The sequence below is a fragment of the Trachurus japonicus genome, chromosome 17, assembly GCF_045865225.1.
Source record: "Trachurus japonicus isolate A0001 chromosome 17, Traja_1.0".
Taxonomy (NCBI): domain Eukaryota; kingdom Metazoa; phylum Chordata; class Actinopteri; order Carangiformes; family Carangidae; genus Trachurus; species Trachurus japonicus.
Genome location: NC_140923.1, coordinates 20,930,345 through 20,953,625, shown reverse-complemented (window position 1 = coordinate 20,953,625; position 23,281 = coordinate 20,930,345). Strand labels below are relative to the sequence as shown.

Below are 23,281 nucleotides of genomic sequence, written 5' to 3'. Positions count from 1 at the left end.
TCTGGGTCATCAGTGCTCTACAACCTGACTGGTTAGTTCTCCAGCCAATCAGAGGGCTTGCTACATCCCATGGACAATTGGAATTGTTTGTGTTAGTTTTCGATCATGCTCTAAGATCCTCCATGCTTCTAGAAATTCTGACTAACCCCTAACCCTGGGACAACTGTGAAACCATGTGTTCATCTCTGCCACCATCACGACCCAGAGGCTCTATATATTTTAATTTCTGATGTCAACCGTGGCTTAACAATAAGACCAGGAACCGCAGTCAGACCGGTCTGTAGTGTTAGAACAGGGTCTATTGTGCTTACTGATCAGTCAGCTCATGTAAGACCTGAGCCGAACCCAGACGCCGTCCACCACCACGTGAGCCAGCGGAGAGAGGGGCCTCGGTCTGACACGGTGGCTGCTCTTCCTTGCGGACATGAATCCTTTAGCATATCAATACGCAGAGTTTTGGCCTATCAGCAGCCAGATGCTGCTCCGTCTGCTCCAATCAGACAAAAGCGTTCTTCAGCGTCAGCTCCGGTCTGTACACCTGCTAGTTTGTCTGAGACGGAAAACCTTGTGTCTTCACGTCCGGCTGCAGCTTGTTCTGGAGATCAACTCTGTTCTCACTCTGAGGCCGTGGGCGAAAAGTCGCTTTACCCACGGAGGTTAGAAATGATGTGACATCATTTCTAACCTCTCTAAATGATGAGAGGCGGAGCTTCGCTGCTTCATATCTTATCTCCTGTTAGCTGATGAAACACTGGAACCTTCCTTTATGAAAGGAAATGGAAGAGTGGCGTCCCACAATTCCTTGTTGCAGTAACAGAAAGGAGCGATGCACTGTTGTAGTTTCACCACAGCAGACTCATGTAAATGTAGAAACAGCAGAGAAACTGTTTTAATGTTGATGACACTATGTCAAACTGATGGAAAACATCATCGGATCGACTGAAGCCTAAATCTATAAATATAGATTCCTTCTCTTTAGATCAGTGCCGTTAGGAGTCATCATGGAGAACAAGCAGACTGAATTTCATACTTAATTATATCAATATAAGAAAATCCAAAAACCTAAACATAAATGTTCTTTCATTAAACCTCCCTCCAAGTGCAAAACATTATTTCTTTGTACTCAACAGTTATATAGAAATATCAGAATGCATATACCAGGAAACTATGCTCTTATATAGAATTTAATCTGGCCCGTTGCTCTGTCCCTTGTTTCTATTTAATTAGAATTTTTATAACTCAACTTTCTCTGTTTGTATATTCACTTATTAATTGTCCCTGTTTTAGAGCGGGCTGAAGTTAGTTTGAATAAAATGCTGCGTAAACAAAGTTGGATTCTCTCCACACCACGACTGTCTTTATCTAAATCCTCATAAATTCACCTTCCCTGGTTTCTGCAACCTCTTGACATCAATGTCGAGGAGAAATATTTAGGAAAGGAGATTATTAAACTCCATGTACTTTTTGAACCACAGCCTGTCACTGCGTTCACACACACACACACACACACACACACACACACACACTTTGTGGGTCTGAGCCAGAGCCAGCCAGTTAATAGTGTAATGATATTTTGAGATGATGTCAAACCTAAAAAAAAAACTAAAGTGCACAATATTTTTAGTCAGGATTTCTCCTTTTATTTATTCAAAAAATGTCATCGATCATTTGTCAAAAACTGTTTTTTTTATAGATTTGCCTCTGCTGGTCTGTTGGTCCCACCTTCGTCCTCTGATGAGTGTCCGACACTACAGCTCCTCGTTTGTGTGGCCGCTTTCTCGACAGAAGTCTGAAACCAAGAGCAGAGACAAACACGTCAGAGTCCACGTCCACATGGACACATGAGACATGAGGTTCATCAGGATTGGTTTCTGAACTGCAGTGTTGTGAGTTTGTGCTTCAAGACACATTGTGAGACAGGCCTTATAACCTGGACACGGATCATTATACAGTCATGGTGTAGTTCATCATACACCAACATGTTCCAATTGGTGAAGGTCTGCTTTAAAGGGATATTTCAACATTTTGGCAAATTCGCCCATTGCCATAATCCCTATAGTTTTAGGAGTGGGTTCGTTACCCTTATTTGTCAGTGCAAGCTGTTTTTAGAACAGCGGGGCAGAGACGCAAGCTGCTCAGCTAATGCTATGGAGGCATATGATATTTCTGCGTTGTTTTCGAGATAAATACATAACCAGAACTACACTTCAGACACGGTTTCTGGGTGGAGTGATTTCAAAAGCAAGTAGTTCTGAATATTTGCTTCATGTGTTGTAATGTTACATAATTATATGTTATTATCTCATAGCGTGGTAAATGTGCAGGTCACAACTTGTCCACGAGAGCGTTTTGGAGTTGTTGGATTGTGTATTTAGCTGGAAATACTGTGTAGCTCGCGTACTCCCCCGTCGATCTTAAAACAGCTTGAAGGTAGTGAACCGAGTCCTATAGGGATTATGGCAATAGGCGAATTTGCCAAAATGTTGAAATATCCCTTTAAGATAAGTGCAGTCTCCGCTTCTATGAAATCTATTACATTCTTCGTTATAAAATCTTTGATCTCAGGAATTTTGTGTGTGAATAAAATCACTCACTTTTTTATGATTTAGCAAACTGCCTGAACTTTACAGCTAAATACGCGATTCAAATCAGAATTAGCTCCGATTGCTGTCGCTGGGCCCAGTCGCTTGAGTACACTGTAGTGTTCCTATAGTAACAGGAAGTACCAGGAGGTAGAGTGAAGAAGCTGCCAGTACCTGACACTCTGATGCACAGCTCCTCCTGAACGTCCTCCACATCGCGGCTGAACAGAGAGATGATATCATCCTCCAGCTCCTCCACCACCGACTCACACTGAGACACAAACACAAGAGCAGAGGAAAGGCTAAGCCTGGGGGGACAGCTCGGTCATGCATACACAACACACGCAGAGACACACACATAGACATAAAACAACAGCAACGCACTGTTTTCACTTTTTTTTTTTTTTTGCACAATGGTGGGCACGGCGCTTGGAAGCCATGTTTTTTTTTCCTGTGTTTGCCAGTTCGGCCATCTTGACGGCTCGGTGGCCACAGGGATGATGCGTTCACTGACTCCAGCCTCGGCCCCAGACACTTACATCAGGGCTGTTCAGAGATGTTCAGCTCCGGCATTAGAAATCGCAACAGCAGGATGTTGATCCAGGTTTAGGATGATGTGGATTTATGGTACTAACGCAGGTCTACCAAAACCAGATCTACAGATCTACACACACACCTCAATCCTCTGAAAAACTGCTTCTTTCATTCATTCAGCGTTCATTTGATCAGATTCTCTGCACAGACCAGAATGACTGTTATTGATGTGAATCTTTTTTTTTTTTTTTTAAAGAGGCTCAGACTCACACAGTCAGGGAGTTAAAACAGGATCTTTGCTGGATTAGTAACATGACGTGTGCAACTGCACCACAGCTGGTACATGACCCACATGTTTGTTTCATTCATAAAAAAAAAAATCACTGCTAATGCTTTGGTCACATGATGCAACTCAAGCGTCATGTGGCAAACGGCAGCAGCTCACTGGTTCAAATGCAGCCTTTAACCTATTTACACACACACACACACACACACGCACACACACACACACACACACACACACACACACACACAACAGGGCAGAACAAGAGGACTCATCTGACCTGAACCAGTGTCTCAAAATATGAATAGAACTGATCAGATAAATAACAGACAGCAACGATTGTAGAAAATAAATCAATAAATTCTAGTTTTAATTTAAAAAAATGTATATATAAAATGTTTGAATTTAAAATAAACTTTTAAAATATTTATTCAGTATTTGTTTTTTTTATTTAAATTTCTTAAACATTTGCTTCAATATTTTTTTTGTTAAAAATGTGAATAATCTGTTTTTGTTTTACAGTGTAAAAAAGATTTATTAAATAATAGAATGGGTATTATATATAGTTCAATAAAAACATAAAGATTTTTATTTAAATGTATCAAAGATAAATCAACATGTCTGGGATTAATTAAACAGGATTAAATTACTGTATTTAACATTATAGTAATTCATTAATTAATTCCACAGTTTTTCTGAGAGTCTGCATTATATAAAATCATATTTACTTTATTTAATTTTTTTTCTCTGTTGTTAAATCACAATAACTCTACTTTATAATACTTCCTGTTTATGCAGTTGGCTGCTTTTGATTGGACGGAGCAACACGTTTCCTCACAACTGATTCATACAGATTTAATGAAGAAACACGGTTTAGCTAGTGGCTGGTCCAGGACTCGCAGAACTGAGGAACCCAGTCCTAGACCTGGTCCATCCTGGTCCTGTAAACCTAGTCCTTTAATCCTGGTCCTTCAAACCTGATCCTGTAAACCTAATCCTTTAAATATGGTCCTGTAACCCCACTCTTGGTTTGTAAATCCACACTTATCTAAACATTCAGTCCACAGTTCCACTCCAGTCACTCCAACCAGCGTCTGTCTTGTACTCACTGCGAACTTCAGGCCGTCGGACCCCTGGGGGCCGTCGAACTGGAAGTTCTTGAAGTCAGGGAAGTCCCCGGTGGCTCCGCTGCTCCTGGGAGCGAACCTCATGTACTGTCTGTGCTTGGTGTCGGGGTCCACGTGGAGGGCGTAGTCGCTCATGCTGCCGCAGACGCCGTCCAGCAGCTCGCTGAGGTGAGTCTCTGAGCGGGCGAACGGGACCTGGACACGAGCAGAGACACAGAGACACAGAGAGACCATCAGCTGCTGCAGGAGCCAGTCCACCACAGTCCTGAGTCCTGATTCACTTAACACATGGGGAATAATGGGAATAATAATAATAATAATAACAATAATAATAATAATAATCAAGCTAGCACTTCCTGTGTGGCTGCCTGGCAACCACACAAAAGGCCGTGCTCCTGGTGAGGAAGAAGAGCGGCTCTTCCTCAGAGAGGTCATCAGGGTGAGCTCCCGTTTCCGCTGGTTTCTCCCTCCTTGCTGCCCAACTCTGACTTTTAACCTGTGTGAAGACCCTCCCCACCTCTTCATCCAACCTCCGCCGTCCTCTTCCTCTCCCCCCTCCGAGGAGGAGGAGGAGGAGGGTGTCTAGACGGGTCAAGACAGGTGCAGCGCCCCCGCTCAGGCGGATGTTGGGTGACAGGGGTGATGGGACAGGGTGGTGCTCTCTCCACCTCTGACCAGGCTGGAGAAAAGCCAGAGGGAGGGGTCGGTCGGGGTGGTGGTGGGGGGGGGGTGTTGGCTTCCTGAGAAAGGTGGGGTGAGTGGAGGAGGAGATGGAGGAACAGGAGGCCTCAACAGAAGCCAAGTGCAGGGTAAACAGCTCATCTCCTCAGCCGCCCCCCCTCCCCACCCCCCAACGCCCCAACCCCCTGCCCCACCCACCCTTGCTCCCCTCTCCCTGCCTCTGCTGCCTCCTTTCAGCCATTCATCCTCCCTCCACCCTCCACTGATCAAAGGAGGAAATCTTCCTTGTCTTCTGTGGTCAAAAGGTGGCAGGGGTGTGTGTGTGTGTGTGTGTGTGTGTGTGTGTGGAGGGGGTTAGTTTGGTGTGTGAGTGTTTTGGGGGGGGGGGGGTGTACAGCAGTGACAGGAGGACGTGAGGGTGCATGGGGAGGTGGGGGTGTTGGAGGGCATCTTGCAGATGAACTGGATTTTGTAACAATGCAGATTTATTATTCCCTGACCCCTTTAGTTGTGTTCCCTTCCGGGCCAAGCCCACTGATTACATTATACACACACACACACTGACAAAGGGCCTCTCCACCATCTGGGTTCCTTCCTGTTCTATGTTTCAGCGTTAAAGCCCCAGTATGTAACTTATTTGGCTTTTTATTAGCAAAAATCAAATATGGCTTTCATAAATACGCATTTCACTGAAGTCGAATCACACCCGCATACAAATGAAAGCTTTCTCGTACCTTAGAATGAGTTGTTACAAGTCGTTACAAATACATAAGTGGGCGACGCACCGAACCGAATCGCATGTTGCATCGCCATTTTTTTACGTTCAGTGGCAGCGTGACCGTAGGTAAGTGCTGTTGGCTCGGGGAGAAAGTTTTCCAGGTAGCGCCTGTTAAAACTGTCACCACTGTGTAGTGTGAGGAAGGACGGAGGCACTGATGTTGCATTCAGGTGCAGTCAGGCAGACGGCCGTCGGCAAACCAACCGGATGTCATTTTACTGGACGAGAGAAAGACGGTAAAACGTGGGTCAGGTAAACAATACGACATCACCATATTGTCACGCCTGTATTGTTTTGCCTCGTGCTGGCGGACCACTTGTTTACATAAAGGCTTGTTTATTCTGTTACATGCAGCATCTGTTGTCTGTCTGACGTCTGCCGGATTTCACGTGAATGCAACATCAAGAATACGTTCCGATATGCAACCGCACCGCTAGATGGGGGGAATTACTACATATTATACCTTTAAGAAAATAATCCTTATCATCTCTTCAGGACCTGGTTCTGTCCTGTCTCTGGTCCTCTGGAGCTTGACATCACTATTTTGCTGAGGCAGGAAGGAAGTCACCATAATGTTACAGCATGGGGTCAAAGGTCAGAGGCTGAGCTCTGAGGGATGTAGGTCACACTGGCCAATGAAGATGAGGTTCAGCTGTCAATCAAAATCCGTGATGACTTTGACACCGAGCTGACACTTCATCCACTGAGGGATATTATTATTCAGTATTATTATTATTATTATTAGCTATTACTATTATTCATTATTATCATTGTTGTTGGTTATTTATTTTAATGAATTGTTGTTGTTATTATTATTGTAGAGTTTAGAATAAAAACTGAGGTAGGGCATTAAAACAAGATGAAGATGACAATTTATCCACGAGGTCTCTTCACCTTTACCTTTGTTTATTGTAATTAATGAATTAAATGAAGATTATTTTTACACTTTGAAGATTTTAGTCATGTCAAGATGTTTAAAATTCAGCAATTGGGATGATTTAGAGAAAAGCAAATCTGACTTTTGATACATATTTACTTCATTATACATTATACATCAGATATAACATGAGTTAAATTATTTGTAGGATTTATAAAATAGTTCAAATGACAGATTTAAACTGGCTTTCAATGTTTAACCTGTGAGGACACAGCTAATAATCAGCTGTTTTCCTTCTCACTTCATTTTATTTGTGAAATAACAAACAGGAACAATCCGATATGCTCAGTTGGAAATTACATATTATTTTATAGAATAAATATTATTGATCATCATAATATATAAAAACTACTTTGTATATATAATCCCTAACATATAATCACATCAGAGTCAGACAGAGCTGCAGCTGCAGGTGAATAACTTCAACAGATCAAATCTTCTCCATCAACGATCATCATCATCCTCATCGTGACCGGTGACACATCTGTTCTCGTCATATAAACACCAAATTCAGAAAACTGGGTTTGAAATTTAAACTCAAACTAAGTCCTGAATCTCGTCCAACCCCCTTTTAAAAAAGAGAAAAGAGAAGCCCCCCCCTCCGCTCCCTCCTGCCCCCACAATGAAACCACGTCGGTCCATCTCCGCCCGTGGGCTTGGGTCTGAGTCATTATCATGCCATGCTACAAAATGGTTTGGAATTAAAGCCCTTCCCTGCCAGTCGCAGCCTGGTGAAAGGAGCTGTCAGTCACAGCGTTGTTTGAAGAATGGGGCGGGGGGGCGGGGGCGGGGGGGTGCGACCAGTCGGGCCAGAGAATAGGCTTCTCAGGGATGCTATCCTCCATTCAATTCCCATTGGACAGGGAGCCATTATTGCACCGCTGTGGACAGGGGCCTTTCAGTTTCATTGTCCTGGTGATTCGGGCCAATGAAGACTCATAAATTAATAATAATAACAATAATAATTTATCATCAAAGCGCAGAGACGGACGGAGAAGCCGAGATGTCATTTCAGATTGTTTAACACGTGGATTAGTGAATAGTAAAGGTTTGACTCTGTGAAGCCGGGAGAGGAATAAGAGTTTGTAATTAGCAGCTAATTGTGAGTTGGACATGACGCAGGTCTGCAGGGGTGAAGACCATGAAGGACAGGTGAGGATAAAAAAGTGAAATAATAATAATAATCAATAAATTATAATAATTGTTTATTTCAATAATCTGGTTCATTATTTGTTTCAGGACTGATTCAGTTTCTGAGTGGGAAGCCAGTGAGGGATCGTTTGGCACTGTGGTCGTCACACTTATCAACATGAACCAGATTTAGAATCAGAATCAGGTCTGGACCCTCCCGAATGAACGCCAGACTGAAGTCAGAACCGGAGTGAGTGTGTGAGACTAAAACCAGGACCAACCACACTACACCTAGAGCAGCAGTAAAGTAGAAGTGGTTTAGACCAGTGGTCTGAACCGTGAACATGCTGACCCCTGAAATGATCTGAATTATAGTTTTAAAATAAAAATATATAAAGAGAAATATAAAATATTTACCAGTTCCTCCTCCTCCTTATGGCTGCCAATTTACTGAGAGGTTTCCTAGATTTTATTAATTTTATTGACACCTGGAGCACCTTCTATATCTCAGTGGATAGAAAACTCTGTCCGTCCTCTTGCTGCTCCAGGGTCAGTCTGCAGGGCCAGCTGTTCTAACAGCTGCTGGAATAGTCTCTACTCTGATATCTCAGTGAATGTCTCTCTCAGTCGCTGATGTCTTTAGAAAGACGTTTCTTATCATGCGACGTACAATCAGTAATCAATATGATGTCTGAAATGTACTTCTAGCAACCAGAATGCATGTAATAAATGAACTAAGAGTCACTGTGTTGATGTAATGCTTAGAAGTGTTAACACGTAAGCTAAGACTTACATAGGGAATGCTCATGCATGTGAACACAAGGCCACTGGTGTATAAAAATAAAACACTTGAACCAGGTTAGGATAACTGGGTAGAAACTCATAAAGAATAAAGGAGAGGCCCTCACCCTGGTCTCATCCTGATCTCGCTGACAAAAAGTAGTCATCCGCCACTTCTCTTTTCACCGTTCTCAATCTGCTCAGCTAGTGTTCCTTTCTTCTGTTAACAGGCAGCTGCACCGGTAGAGCGCCTGCTCAAGTGTTTAAAACAATTTTAGAATTATTAGTCCGTTGTGAGACCAAGATGACATTTCAAGCACTATTTTTTAATATTGCTGCCACACCAAGGGTCATGGTCAGTTTCTGAGAGATCCAGTTACCATTGTGAAACTCATATTGTTAAGTAAGTTTGACACACTTGAGTTTACTAAGAATACCAACAACTCATTAAATTAAGTTGATTTTTTAAAACTCATTATGTTAAGTGAAAGTAAATAATAGAAACAAGTTATGATAATATTGAGCTGTCCACTTTTTGCAGTTCAGAGTAAGACCCATGGAGACTCCTCAGGTCATATGAGTAGACTTTTGCTGGATTCTAGTGAACTGCCTTTGTTCATGAACCATCTATAAGTCAATATCAAACTCTTTGTATTTTCATTGTTTCTTGACCCTTGAATGTTTATTAACTTATTATTCTTCATTCTTCATTATGGACCAGGAAGAATCTGGTTGTCTAGCATCGGCTAATGGAGGTCCATGTAATAAATAAACAAATGTCATTTTAAAAAAAACTTTGTCCGTACTGAATTGAAGCGTTGCAGGAAAGGAGCTAAAGGCCCACAGGCCTCGACACAACAAGAACTTCACGTAGTCCCAACTGTTCCCTTTTTGCTCCCGACGACTTGTCACTGATGAACTTAAACATTTTCCGATTTGACCTCTTGACTCCGCTTTGCACGTCCTCTTGAAAACCACATCCTGTTCCTCTATCGCACACAGATGAGGCTGATATCCTCCATCTCCTCAGCGTTGTTTCTGTTGAAATTCTTCTTTCAGACCCCGGCAGAGGGAAAACAAAACCTCTGTGGATGTCCCCCTCGCTCAGTCACATTTCTGGGCCATGATATTATGTGTCACTGTGTCAGCCTGCTTTTGTGCATCCTCTCATTCTCAATGCATGACTTCCCACCGGTCTCTATGAGCTCAGCTCGCTGCTCCAACTAAGTTCAATGTCTTTGGAGGCCTTAAATGTGTCATTGTTGCAGCAGGCAGGTTTAACTTTTGTGCCAGAGAGCAGCCCAATGCCCCCAGGAAGTCCTACTGTGAAGGGGCCAAAGAGCAGAGACTTAAAACCTGCAAATCCTCCCCACTGATGGCATCTAAGCTGTGACATCCCTCCCTCTCCGATTCACAGCAGGTCAAAAGCTGCTGAAAAGGAGGGAACCGGGAGGGCATGGGATCAAGGTTTGGCTTCTTCTGAGCTCAGCAACATTTGATGGAGCAAACAAAGCAACAGGTGGAGGTTGGTGTCAGCAAGGAGCAAGAAGATGAGCCGCACTATCCTGGTAACCAGCACCACCACAAACAATCTCTAGTGATGAGACATTCTCTGTTGAGTAAAGGTCCTTACAAACCAGGGATGTATATTTGGTGCGGGTAATTCGCACGTCAATATTTCTGGTTTTCATCACGAGGTGGTTTCGTACAAAATGCAAATGTAACCGACGAAAATGCAACATAATATGTATTTCAGAGTGAGGTCGATTCGTCTGAGCTTTTGCCCGGCGACTGGACACGTCAACCAATCATGTTGCATGAAGGTATACGCAACACCGTGACAACAATGTCAACAACCTGTGTCTCCCACCACCCTGTCTTGTTTGACAAGAGACACAAACCGTTACAACGACAACAAATGAAGGAGGATGTGTGCTGAAGCATCAGGATGGTGATCAGACAGCGAGCTGCTGTTGTGGATGTAGTAGAGTTGGTAACAAGACCAGAGTGGCACAGCAGGTTTGGCCAACCTAAACAAACCAACAGGTAGGTGTGCGTTATCCGGTTTTAAGGCAAAGAACCACCCAACTTTGGTTTGAAATTGTCGCATCTGTCGCATATGTGCGTCGCCACTGGTATGAATGGTTTTGATGCGAAATACTCACTGGCAAATATTTTCGCATTTTCTTGTCTTTTATTCGTCACATCCCCTGTGCGTGAAGGCCTTAACTCTGCCTGCTACCAGAGCTGGAGGAGACATTTCAAATCACAGAGGAAGAAATCTTGGAGGCTTCAGTCCCATCATTGAAGAGGAACTATATTATTCAAGATTTTTACCTTAATTAAACAGCTTGGACTGCTTTACGGCACCACGACACAAACATGCTAGGCTATCCGAAATCTCAAAGTTACCCACCCTGGTAGACATCGCTCCATGGATAGTTGTAATGCTGTATGCTCAAAATTACAAATAAAATAAGCAAAAATATCCACTCCAAAACTTAAGGGGGAGCTGTATTACTGTATGTAATAATGCAATAAATGTTCACCTCATGATGTAATAAAGCTGCAATTTTAAATAATTTGCCACATTTTTAAATAAAATTCTTGAACGCATTATGTAATAAACTTTGCCGCATGTGGGTTTAATTTATATACCAGTAGCTCTACTTCACAACAGAAGTTATCTCAAAGTGAGCAGGTCTAGACCTTCTCCTTGTGATATTATCTAGAGACCCAACACTTCCCACCGAGAGCTGCAAAGGAAAAAACCTCAAACAGAGCGGGACTCAGGCTGAGCGGCCATCTGCCCGGACTGCTGGGTAACAGAGGTGTGACATCAGCTTCCTCTGTAAAGCAGAGGTAAAACAGTCAGTGCTGATGGTCAGTATAGATGTACATGTGAGCACAGCACAGACACATTGTCTTCTGTTACACATGGTTGTGTGACATTAAAGCAGAAGTAAGCAATATTTTTGTGTTAATATAAGTCTTAAATAGTTATATCTTCCGACAGCAATCACTTACATAGAGTGTTTGGACCGAAACATGGGTCTCTCAGTCACTCTGCTCTGCTCTGAGCCGAGGAGAAAACTTTTCTTGTATCCTACAAGTTTTATCCAATGAGGAGAGAGAACGGCATGAAGGGCTGTGTGTGCAGCCAAGGGACGCGCCTGAATGTGGTGACGTAGGGACGAGGACCAATAGATCCATGACGAGGGCGGGGGCTGCTAACTCCATCGGCTGACAAGACGTTATGGTGCGTTCAAGGTAACCCGTAACTAGTGTTTTTCCGACCTGTGAAGTCGTACCAGTTCGATCTGGTACGAGTTCATGGGTCGGAAGTTACGAGTGGCCGTTATAGTGCACTTTCACAGGTAAAACAGGTCGGAAAAACACGAGTGGGTTGCCTGGAGCGCTACAAAGTCGTAAGTCGTGACTTGAAGCTGTAACTTACGGTTTCAAAAGCCTGCCTGGAACACAGCATTAGCCAAAACGACCAGATCGCTTACTTCTGCTTTAAGTGGTGGACCACTAATTCTACTCAGTCACTTGTCATGAAGGGGTTGTCTACAGCTCTTGACAAACTGTTGTCTTAATGGAAACACTGTTTTCAAATTTAAAACTTCTCTCAAAGGTAACAGCAGTTGCACTATTACATCATGAGGTTGCGTTGTAATCAGCACGGAGGAAAAGAGCTGCAACTTGCCTCATTTTATTTCCTCCAAATGAGTTTTCAGTCAGTCAGGCCTGTTCAGCAGGAAGGTGTCAGGACACATCCGCATACTTCATGGCTGTTTATTTTGTATCCATGCACAATGAAGCTAATTTGGAGTTTGACTCCAAACACATTGTTGATTAAATCCTGACTTTTTAAAATGTATTTATTAGGTGAGTGTCAAGACTTCATGATAGATCATTTGGGAAATGTGACACAACACGACCCAGTGGAAAGTCACATGCATTAAGTTGATGATGATGGATGGATTTAGAAGACCATGTGACTAATTGAGCACATCCAAACATGGACCAACAGGTGGAGTTCATAAAATTAGAATGTCAAAATACTAAAATATTTTCAGTAATTTTTTTTTTGTATTTTAATTAAAAAAGTGACACTTTCTTATTTTGTAGAGCAGGCGTGGGCAAACTAAGACCTGCGGGCAATATGCGGCCGGTTGGGCTTTTTAATCCGGTCCGACAAATATTGTTTAAAAAATTGTCCAAGTAAAGACCACAAACTTTGATGCACCGGGAGACCAACAACACTGCTCCACCTGAAACTGAATTTAAGTTTTCTTTCACTTTTAGGTAATGGTATTTAAATGTAATTTATATTAGTTCACACAAACGCTCTCCATCTATCTGACTGTAAAATTTGAAAACTAATTGTGGCCCCTGAGCTGAAAAGTTTGCTAACCCCTGTTGTAGATTCAAGCCTGTTTTTGTTTAAAGGGATAGTTCAACATTTTGGCAAATTGGCTCATTGCCATGATCCCTATAGTTTTATCTAGGTTTGTTACCTACCTCGGTGCAAGCTATTTTTAGAACGGCAGAGCAGAGCCGCAAGCTGCTCAGAGCTACGCTACGGAGGCTCATGGGATTTCTTTGTTTCCCTCATCAAACTCATCAAATACCCAATCCAACAACTCCAAGTTGAGTTGTTTTCGAGGTAAATTCATGCAAAACCGTGGATGCGTGTTCCCGTCGAAGGCAGTTTTTGGGCAAGCAGTCTCTGCATTTGCCTCGAAAACAACTCTGTCTCGTAACGTTCCGTTATTATCTCATAGTGTGGTGAAAGTGCAGGTCACAACTTGTCCACCAGAGCGTTTTGGAGTTGTTGGATTGTGTATTTGATGAGTTTGATGAGGGAAACCAAGAAATACCATTAGCCTCCGTAGCGTAGCTCTGATCAGCTTGGGGCTCTTCTCCGCCGTTCTAAAAATAGCTTGCACCGACAATTAAACGTAACAAACCTACTCCTAAAACTATAGGGATTATGGCAATGGGCCAATTTGCCAAAATGAACTATGAACTATGAACTATGAACTAACCATTTAAATTTCAATGATTCCAGCTTCCAGGGTTATAGTGTTCCTCTGGGCCTCCAGAGCCCGCAGCACATTTTTACTTTGTGGACAAATCCCGTCATTTCACAGATAATACATCTTAGTGCAGTCATCCACCCTCACATCAGTCAGAGCAGCTATCAGTGACAGTCTAAACAGCCTAAACAGGGATTTAAGCTGAGGAAATCAATAGCAGAGCTGGACACCTCATGATAGCCTGGTCCCTGGGCAGCAGAGGATGTCCACTCTCCAGTGGGACGTGACCTCATTAGACCAGGAACAATAACCTGGATCCATAGCCTCACTGTGTTCACACAGCTTCTCTCTCTGTTGCGGACACACACACACACACACACAGTACCATCACAGATCAATCAAGACTGTAGCGATCCATCCACATCACTGATCACAGCCTTTCTGCAAACAACAGCGCCCAGGTCTTAGTTTTATTTTGAATGAGGGGGAAACAGAGACTGTGACTGGGAGGATCCACGTTTCACTACCACAGAAATCAAGTGTTTCCTCCAGTGTTGTTGTGTCTGTAGTTATGTGACTATGGTTGAAAATTAGCCAACTTGGCTAAACCGGCATGTTTACAGAAATGTTTATTAATGTGCACTGTCTCTGTATATCTTAAACCAATAAACTAAACTAAACTAACATGAACATACTGTATATAAAAGGAGCAAGACCCAACCCAGACACGGGAGGAACTCACTGTGCTTTAGGCTTAATCTACACTTCTTTTTGAAAACTGTGTTTTAAAAAAACAACAACTGTGTTTTTTAAAATGATGTCTATCCTGGTTATAATTTTTCCTCCACACCTTAAACACATATGTGACCATTCACATACACAGTAAATACACCAAGACCAGCTACAGTGTTTCCAAAAGTCCCCAAAATAATGCGGACAGCGTGAGGAAACGTAGCAGAAGTGATATGAAAATGTAGCAGTGTGGACGTAGCCTCAGGACTGACCTACATTTCAATATTCTGCAGTTTTAAAGCGCTCAAAACAGAGTTATGGAAATTCAGACTCCCTGATTGGCTCTCATTAGTGGACTAGCAGAGGTGAATACACCGTGATAATGAATTACAAGTGTAACTGAGCTTGTTGTCTTTGCTGTGGCTGTTGTTCAGCTGAATTCTGTTTTTCATTTTGATTGGATGACCAGTGATCAGTGACCCTGTTCTTCCACATGTTTAAGAACATCCTGTTGTAGTGTTGTAGAATCTATTGCATGTGTCCATTATGATGCCCCAACAATGATAATGAGCTATTGTTAGTATTTTACCAGCATCTACACTAGCTTGTTATTTGCCAATGTTCACTGTGTCCCGTGTCTGTGTTTTTCCCCACTGTTGTTATGTAATTATTCATTATCTACGCGACTACGCCTGTTTGAGTGATATAATGGCTAGAACAGGGGTCTTCAACAGACCCCCCTACTATATACAGCTCTGGAAAAAAATAGGGGACCATTTAAAAATTATCAGTTTCTCAGGTTTTACTATTTATAGATATGTGTCTGAGTAAACTGAACACTTTTGTTTTATTCAACTACTAACAGCATTTTTCCTTAATTTGAAATAAAAAACATTGGCATTGAGAGCATCTAGTTGCAGAAAATGACAACTAGTCAAAATAACAAAAAAGATGCAATGCGGGAATAATGCAAAGAAAACAAGTTCAATTTTAAACAACACAGCACTATTAAAAAAAAATCTTTTAAGGAAGAGTTCAGAAATCAACATTGGTGAAATAACCCCAATTTTTTTTTATCATGGCAATGGTTTTTATACTCTACCTGGTTTAAAATGATTTGGTTCAGGTGATCACCTAATCAATGGCTCATTAAATAGAAGGAGGTGTGCATCTGTTGGAATTCAATAGACACTGGAAAGGAATTGCTGCCATACGTGATGATTTATTAAGAAAAAATTGGAGTGGCCTCTTTAATTTTTCCAGAGCTGTATATTATATAAAACCGTATTTTATATTAAATTGAGCTTAGTGCCATGTATAAAAGTACCTTGTTATTTAATACTAAGCGTTTTAATAATAGACAGGTTTATATTCATGTATTTATTTAGGGGGCCTACTACTGCCATTTATAAACAGACCCTGTTAACTGATACCAATGCCAATATAAAGAATGTCTGTCAACTTAATGATAATCATGTATTGACGTTTTTATTTGTAACTGAAAAAATAAAAAAAAACTTTAATGCCAAAATGTTCTTGCTGTCCCTTGTTCCTACTTTGTGCAACTTGCTCATGCTCATGGGACGTGTTTTTAAACAGTTTTACATGGAGCAGTAGCCTCAGTGTTTGTAATGTAGAATTTTCTCTCAGTTGTTCCTTTCATTCTTGGAAGTATTTTGTCCTTCTGGGCTCCTGTACTGAGACCTGCTGATGTTCATGTCAGGCTCACATGACAGGGCTGCAGTTTCAGTCAGACAGGTGAGTGTGAGGTCAGGTGAAGCACGGTGCTCTGTACCTTTTTGTCCTTCATGGTCCCGTCAGGGTTGAGTCTGAAGCTGCCCACGTGGATGGTCTTCTTTGGATCCACCTGACTGATTGAGTAGTTCAATTCATCCACAATCGCTTTGCATGCTGGGAAACACAGACAGATGTCAGCAGAGCCATCAAATGATGTGTGACACCCTCACATCCATCAGCTGAGACAACAGGTGCTAATTTGATTCTACTCTGGATAAAACTTAATAGTGATGTCTGATGTCTTAAAATGTCTAATAGTGAAAAACACAACAACATTCAGTTTACATCAACACAAAACAGAAGTGTGATGAGGACACAGATCTCTGGAGCATGTGACAAAGACTGTTACATGTTGGCCACCACACTCATGTGATGTAACCCTCATCACATAATCAATATCAATACTGAGAGGGTGTGTGATGTGCTCAGGTGTAAGGCTCAGGTTGTAGTGAGCAGAAAACATTAACAGAAATAAAAAACTGCACACATATTTTTACTTCCATTTTTTTTCTCCCCTTGACTTTAACCTCTTGCCCTTATTGTGTCCACCACTTTATTTTCCCATGATCCATTGCGTCACACCACAAAGGAAGTCGGTTTTCAACTTCCGTTTCACCCCGTAGTAGCATTCTAGCGAGCGGCTAACTGGTAGCGTTAGCCACCGGTGTAGGCACCAAATGTGGGGGCTCCGGGCCGCCAAAACCACCCTGACTAATTTATTGTTTGTCAAGTCTACAAAACGAATTACCGAACAAACACCACCACTTCTGTGTGCACGCCTCTGCAACTATAGTCATGGCCATCGTAGCCGTTAGCTTTGCTGACAGCTAACAGCAGCAGCAAACTAACATCAGGACGTCAGCTGTCAAAACCCTCCCGTTGTCGGACACGACATGAAATTACTCCAGTTAGCTCAATCATGTTGTAACTAGGAAATATTTTTTTCATGGGCTGTTTATTGAGTTATTTAAGACACTGCTAACGGCTAACAGCTAACGGTTAGCCCAGCTAACGTTAATCTAAAATGTAATGAATGGAGTGTCATGGCGACACCCAGCATCGTTCTCCGGAAAGCGGTGGATAAAACTGTGTTTTATATTAAACTGGGCCTGTCTATGTATGCGATGTCATACAGTTGGACAGTGAGTAAGGGGCCTTGCCATTGCCATTTATAAACAGACTTCACTGATGGGGAGAGGGAGGGGGGCGGGGACAACATCTGCACTGACTTTTTATCTAAAGGAGAATTACCTTCTTTTTTTTTACAACCTGGACCTTATTTCCAGCATAAAATACGATCATTTCCTCAACTTTGGTGTCATTACAAGTTGTTCCGATGAAATTAGATCCAGCTCCGTATAATGTGAGTCTACAGGGCAGCGTAATGCAGCCTCTAAATAACACATTATCTGCCGCAAAACTCATTCATTTCACCAGTATTTTGTTATGATAGGCTAGTGCTATTCCCCTCTGAGTCCCGGGTTAGCTGTTATCAACATCCGGGGTCTGTAGGTTGACCTACTAACCTCTGACCTGGATGATGTCATCTCTGACCGCTGCCCGGCTCATTCTGATTAATCATTCCACTTCGGCATTCGGGTCCATTTTTAGCGCAACTAGCCGGAGATTTAGTGAGTCCAGGTTGCGGAGAGGAAGCCTGTGGAAGCTGAACTTCATCCAGCTGCTCATTTTGTTCTGACAAGTCGGAAACACGCAGAAACGAACTGTAGCATTAGCGGTAGCAACAAGCCGCGCTGTGCGGCGGTCGGAAGTCAAACTACAGACCCCGGATGTTGATAACAGCTAACCCCGGACTCAGAGGGGAATAGCAGTAGCGTTATCATAATAAAATATTGGTGAAATGAACGAGTTTTGCGGCAGATAATGTGTTATTTAGAGGCTGCATTGCGCTGCTGTGTAGACTCACATTATATGGATACGCGGCTCTCGGCTGGAGTTAATTTCCTCATCATCAATCATCAATTGCATGATAATTGCATGATAATCATGAATACAAGCTATTCAAATTTACGTTTTTATTTGTAACATAAATGTGGAGACAAAAAATATTTAAAAAATGTCTGTTGCCGTTTTTGATTTTGGCTTAGCACTTGTAATCATGTGACACTGCCCACAACGTTAAAACTACAGATGTCTCCACACTGATCAGTTTTTCTGAAAACTTCGGGGTCAATGCAACACTAAATATTTTACAGAAAACTGCGAGGACTTGCAGAGAACTACAAACATGTCCTCCAGCTAGGACTGGTTCTGACGTCTCTGTGTTGACTCACCTGAGCAGTAGAGCATCTGGTCCCTCTTTCCCTGGCTGCTGCTGATGAAGACAGACAGCAGCACCACAGTCATCTGAGTAATCCATGAGGCCATATTGATCACCTGACAGCACACACACACACACACACACAGGCTGGAGTGAACAGCAGCACTAACTGATACATCACATCGGGGGCTGTAGGTGCTGAGGGCTGACGTTCAACTGAATCTTCAACCAGCCAATAATCCATAATCATTCATCCATTTGTATCAGTTTGACATAAACATACTATTGATTTGACCTACGTCTCCATAAATGTAATGAATCAATTCAATTCAGTATCTTAACTAGTTTTAATTATGTTACAGTCATTCATTAAAGGGATAGTTCAACACTTTGGCAAATTGGCCGATTGCCATAATCCCTATAGTTTTAGGAGTAGGTTCGTTACCTTTAATTGTCGGTGCAAGCTGTTTTTAGAACGGTGGAGCAGAGCCGCAAGCTGCTCAGAGCTACGTTACGGAGGCTAATGGGATTTCTTGGTTTCCCTCATCAAACTCGAGCTACGAGCTACTACACTATGAGATAATAACGGAACGTTACGAGATGGAGTTGTTTTCAAGGTAAATTTATGCGAAACCACAGTTTTTCAGCAAGCAGTCTCTGCATTTGCCTCGAAAACAACTCTGTCTAGTAACATTCTGTTATTATCTCATAGCTTGGTGAATGTGCAGGTCACAACTTTTTGGAGTTGTATATTGTGAGTATTGTGAGAGAAACCAAGAAACAGCTTGCACCGACCATTAAAGGTAACAAACCTACTCCTAAAACTATAGGGATTATGGCAATGGACCAATTTGCCAAAATGTTGAACTATTCCTTTAAGACAGGTAACATAAAGAATGGAAGTACACTGCAACTCCCAAGATGCATTTCTTAACAAACAGCCAATCAGCAAGCGGTTGGAAGCTACAGATGACTGCACTGACAAAACTCACATGCACACATGCTCTTATCTGTGACTGATCTCTATGACAACAGCAGTTGGACTCATGAGTATTGTAATGTTTAAGACAGACAAAGTCTGATTTTTCAGAAGAGGTGTGTTTGTTTGGATCCTGAAGTTTAACAGAGTCAGAACCACATGTGGGTCCTGTCTGAGACTGCTCAGACCTTCAGAACTCTGATGAGCTGCCTGTCACCGTGCTGAGGTCTGACTATCAGCTGGAACCACAGGACATGAGGGATCCTTCATCGGCTCTATCAGTGCTTCTCTTATCTCACTCACTTCCTGTTCCTGTGCAGAATGAACATCCTCTCTATGAAACCTTGCAGAGACATTTTTAAACTTTATCTCATAACTGAAGTGTCCAAGTGAAAATAAAGATAAAGATGAAGATGATTTAATTACATGTTTACTCTAGTATAATCAAGTGAAATAATAGTTTAATTTAATTCTTTATTGGAGGTTCTTGGATGTTGCATTCAGGATATAAGCTTCATTTGTATAAATATGAAATATATTTTTTATTACTGACTTATTGATCATCACTGGAGAAACCATCATTGTTGAATATTAATGACAAATCATGTTAAGTGAATTATTTGAGCAACTGAAAATCAGATCAAACACATGATCAGGTGTTTTCAGTGTAATACAGCCAGAAGATCATGATCAATTAATCAGTGCTATAAATTAAATAATAGTTATTGATTTAATATAATATTCCATCTTCTACTCTTTTCATTCTGGCCATTTACATTTATATATCACTTTATATCCATTTATATAGTTTTATGATGTCAAGTCTGCCTCAACCCAGCCAGTACAGTGCTGATGTGCAGTGAAGCATTACAGTGTGTTCGTCAAATAAACATTGGATAGTGCAGAAGAAAGTAGGCTATGCTGCTATGTTTCCCTCTGAAATGTCATGCAGTGGAGGTATTGCAGCAAAAAAAATTAGAAGTGCCGCTTTGACAGGATTCAGAACTACATGTATTTTAGTATTATCTAATGACCCAGCAGGTTAAACTACTGAGTCAGCTAACACTGCTTCACTACCTAAGGCTTAGGTTACGGTGTTACAGTTACACACAGTGTGTTGCTTAGATCCTAGCAACAGTGTAATACAGTATGTGAGCATGGTGGCAAGCTGCATAGAACGATGATTTAAATATCAGCTCACATGTTAATAGATTAGAGCAGACACACTGGCTGTAAGATATGTCACGTGATGCATATGTGTATCTCTTAATCTTAACACTACAACTAATCTATTTTACATGCATGCAGCTCCCAGCAAAAAGTGACAGAGAACATGACTGTTGATGTTGTGTCAATCATTAGGCTACTGACACCTCACTGATTTAAAGAATCTGAGTGATTTAAAGAGTGTGTCATTGTAGCAGCTGCATGTGGAGACAGACAGCAAACCAGTATCTAACTGATGAATCCTTAAATAAAATGAATTTATAATGATGCGAAATCCAGCATGCAAGTATCCTGCAAACTTTACAGTGCAAAGCAGCCAGCCACTCTCAAGCCGGGCGATGCAGTGGTCAATGCATTTTACAAAGTCAGAGGGTAAGAAAGTAAAGTGCATTAAACCAACAAGATAGTCAGCTAATAACCACTTCACCTGGAGTGTCTCAGGTTGTTTGTGCAACACAGACACAGCACTGACAGGAGTGAGGCAGACAGACAGTCAACTAACATGAAGGAGGCATATTGTTACAGTAATAGGCTATTTACTATTTTACCTGTTTCAACGCCCTACTTGTTGATTTACCTGTGGAGGTGGGGCTCCAGGGTTGAGGGTGGGGGGGGACTCCCCAGTCCTCCTTGTTGTTTGAACCCTGACAGACAGGGGTGCAAATCCGATGTCAGGATTGGGGGGGACACAAAAGTGATTTTTTTTGGGGCCTGTATGCAACTCATACCATGCTACCATAAATCACTCGCCATATCATTCAAAAAGTACTGCACAGGGAATAATTTATTGTGCTTACCTTTCTTGTTTATTTGTCCTAAACAGCCAACAGCATGTATCACTGCTTACTCAACGATTATATTAGTGAATCATAATTTTAAGATCCCCAATTCTTCTCCCCATCTTCCTTTTCTCCCAGTGTATGGGCCTAGCCTACTTTATACATGATTAATTGATATGGATGAATATCAATAAATGAAGCCCGATGATTGGGGAGGTCATTTTTTTAAAGCCTGCTGATATAATCGGCATCTGTGTCAGAAACTACCCATTAATTTGCATTGCAGTGGAGGAGACTGCAGAGATGGAATATGGAGTCAGAAATATATTTGTCAATCATGATTTGTTCCACCATTTCAATCATTTATCATGTGAATCTAAAATGTGAAAAATGTGAAATCTGAAAATATAGCCTACATTTGATCAATTTTTAATATGTATTAAATAGGTATTTTTATTGGGGGGGGGCATTTCCCCCCCGTCCCCCCCTTGATCTGCACCCATGCTGATAGACAAGTGTCCTAACTCCAACAGTGAGCTGCTCTGGTGAGAGCTGAGTCCACACCTGGCAGCATACCTTTAGGAAACTACGCAACATTGTTTCCGTAAAGTTTAAATTGTTACAAGTAGCCTAAATATACTGAACAGTGATGTCAGACCGTGCTGGTCCTCGGTCCAGTGAATGACCCGCGTGCTCAAGAGACTGAACGCAGAAGTGCAGGTGGACTCGTGTTACATCACCTGTATACAGGTATGATCGTCCACCGCAGCATAAAAGAACCGCTTTTAGCTCCGACATGGCGGCGGTGCTGGTCCCACATCAGGACTGAGAGGTAGCTGTCTTACCTGGTGAGGAGAACGAGCTGTCACCGACCACCTGTTGTCCTCATGCTCGGTCTGTCATCTCATCTCACTGACAGTCAGCCGTCGTTCACGCTAAACGCTACACACGGTCCAACTTCCGCTTCTTAATTTCAAAGTAAAATCTTTATTGCTCAAATAAAGTAAACCCGAGCCCTCCGCGGGGGGACTGAAGCAACAGTGGCCGTGTAGTGGAAGTCTACGGTGGGTGAAGGCGGTGTCTGTCCCCGCTCTTCCTCCACTCTTCCATAACACCTACTAACCTACACCCGGGCTTTTATGTTGAAGGCGCCGTCGGCTACTTCCTGCTCGCCGGACGCGGCTCAGCTGACGGTGAACCGGGTGTCAGTTTGTATCCGGACGTGCACGGCTGTAGTGTAGCCACGTTCAGTCAGCCAGTGGCCCCGCCAGCCTATCATGTTGCAGACTGGGAGAACGCGGACCAATCAGACAGCTGCGGTGTGTGCCGGGTCTGGTTAAGTCAGTGAAGAGAATCACGCTCTGTGTCGTTGGATGAGGCGTTTAATGACCCGCTAAACAATAGGTTGTAATGGTTGTAATTGAATAACCGCTCATTTTTATTTAAATACTGTAGATGAGGATCATTAAAGGAAAGGAAATATATAAATGTTGCCTATCTAATGTATCTCTGTGTGTGGGCCCACGTGTATGTGTGTAGCTACGTGTGTGTTTGTGTGTACAGGCAGCCAGGTGGTGTCTTCACAGGGGGATCTGACCTGGTTTCTCT

General features: G+C 42.3%; 1 protein-coding gene across 1 annotated transcript; it reads right to left on the bottom strand.

The window, feature by feature from the left end:
- Positions 1 to 1,615: 1,615 nt before the first annotated feature.
- cnpy1 (canopy FGF signaling regulator 1) lies at positions 1,616 to 22,638 on the bottom strand. The gene is made up of 6 exons (XM_085804738.1): positions 22,519 to 22,638; positions 18,702 to 18,804; positions 16,406 to 16,521; positions 4,509 to 4,721; positions 2,757 to 2,853; positions 1,616 to 1,789 (listed from the first exon to the last, which is right to left on the bottom strand). The coding sequence occupies exons 2-6, from the start codon at positions 18,793 to 18,795 to the stop codon at positions 1,749 to 1,751; spliced, it is 561 nt and encodes a 186-aa protein (XP_085660864.1). The 5' UTR covers positions 18,796 to 18,804; positions 22,519 to 22,638; the 3' UTR covers positions 1,616 to 1,748.
- Positions 22,639 to 23,281: the final 643 nt, after the last annotated feature.

Excerpts from the sequence above, each read along its gene's own strand:
- cnpy1 (XM_085804738.1), bottom strand. The coding sequence starts at position 18,795 with ATGGCCTCATGGATTACTCAGATGACTGTGGTGCTGCTGTCTGTCTTC. Across the intron at positions 16,522-18,701 it reads CCAGATGCTCTACTGCTCAG|CATGCAAAGCGATTGTGGAT; the intron begins GTGAGTCAACAC and ends TGTGTTTCCCAG. Across the intron at positions 2,854-4,508 it reads CCGACGGCCTGAAGTTCGCA|TGTGAGTCGGTGGTGGAGGA; the intron begins GTGAGTACAAGA and ends TTTGTGTCTCAG.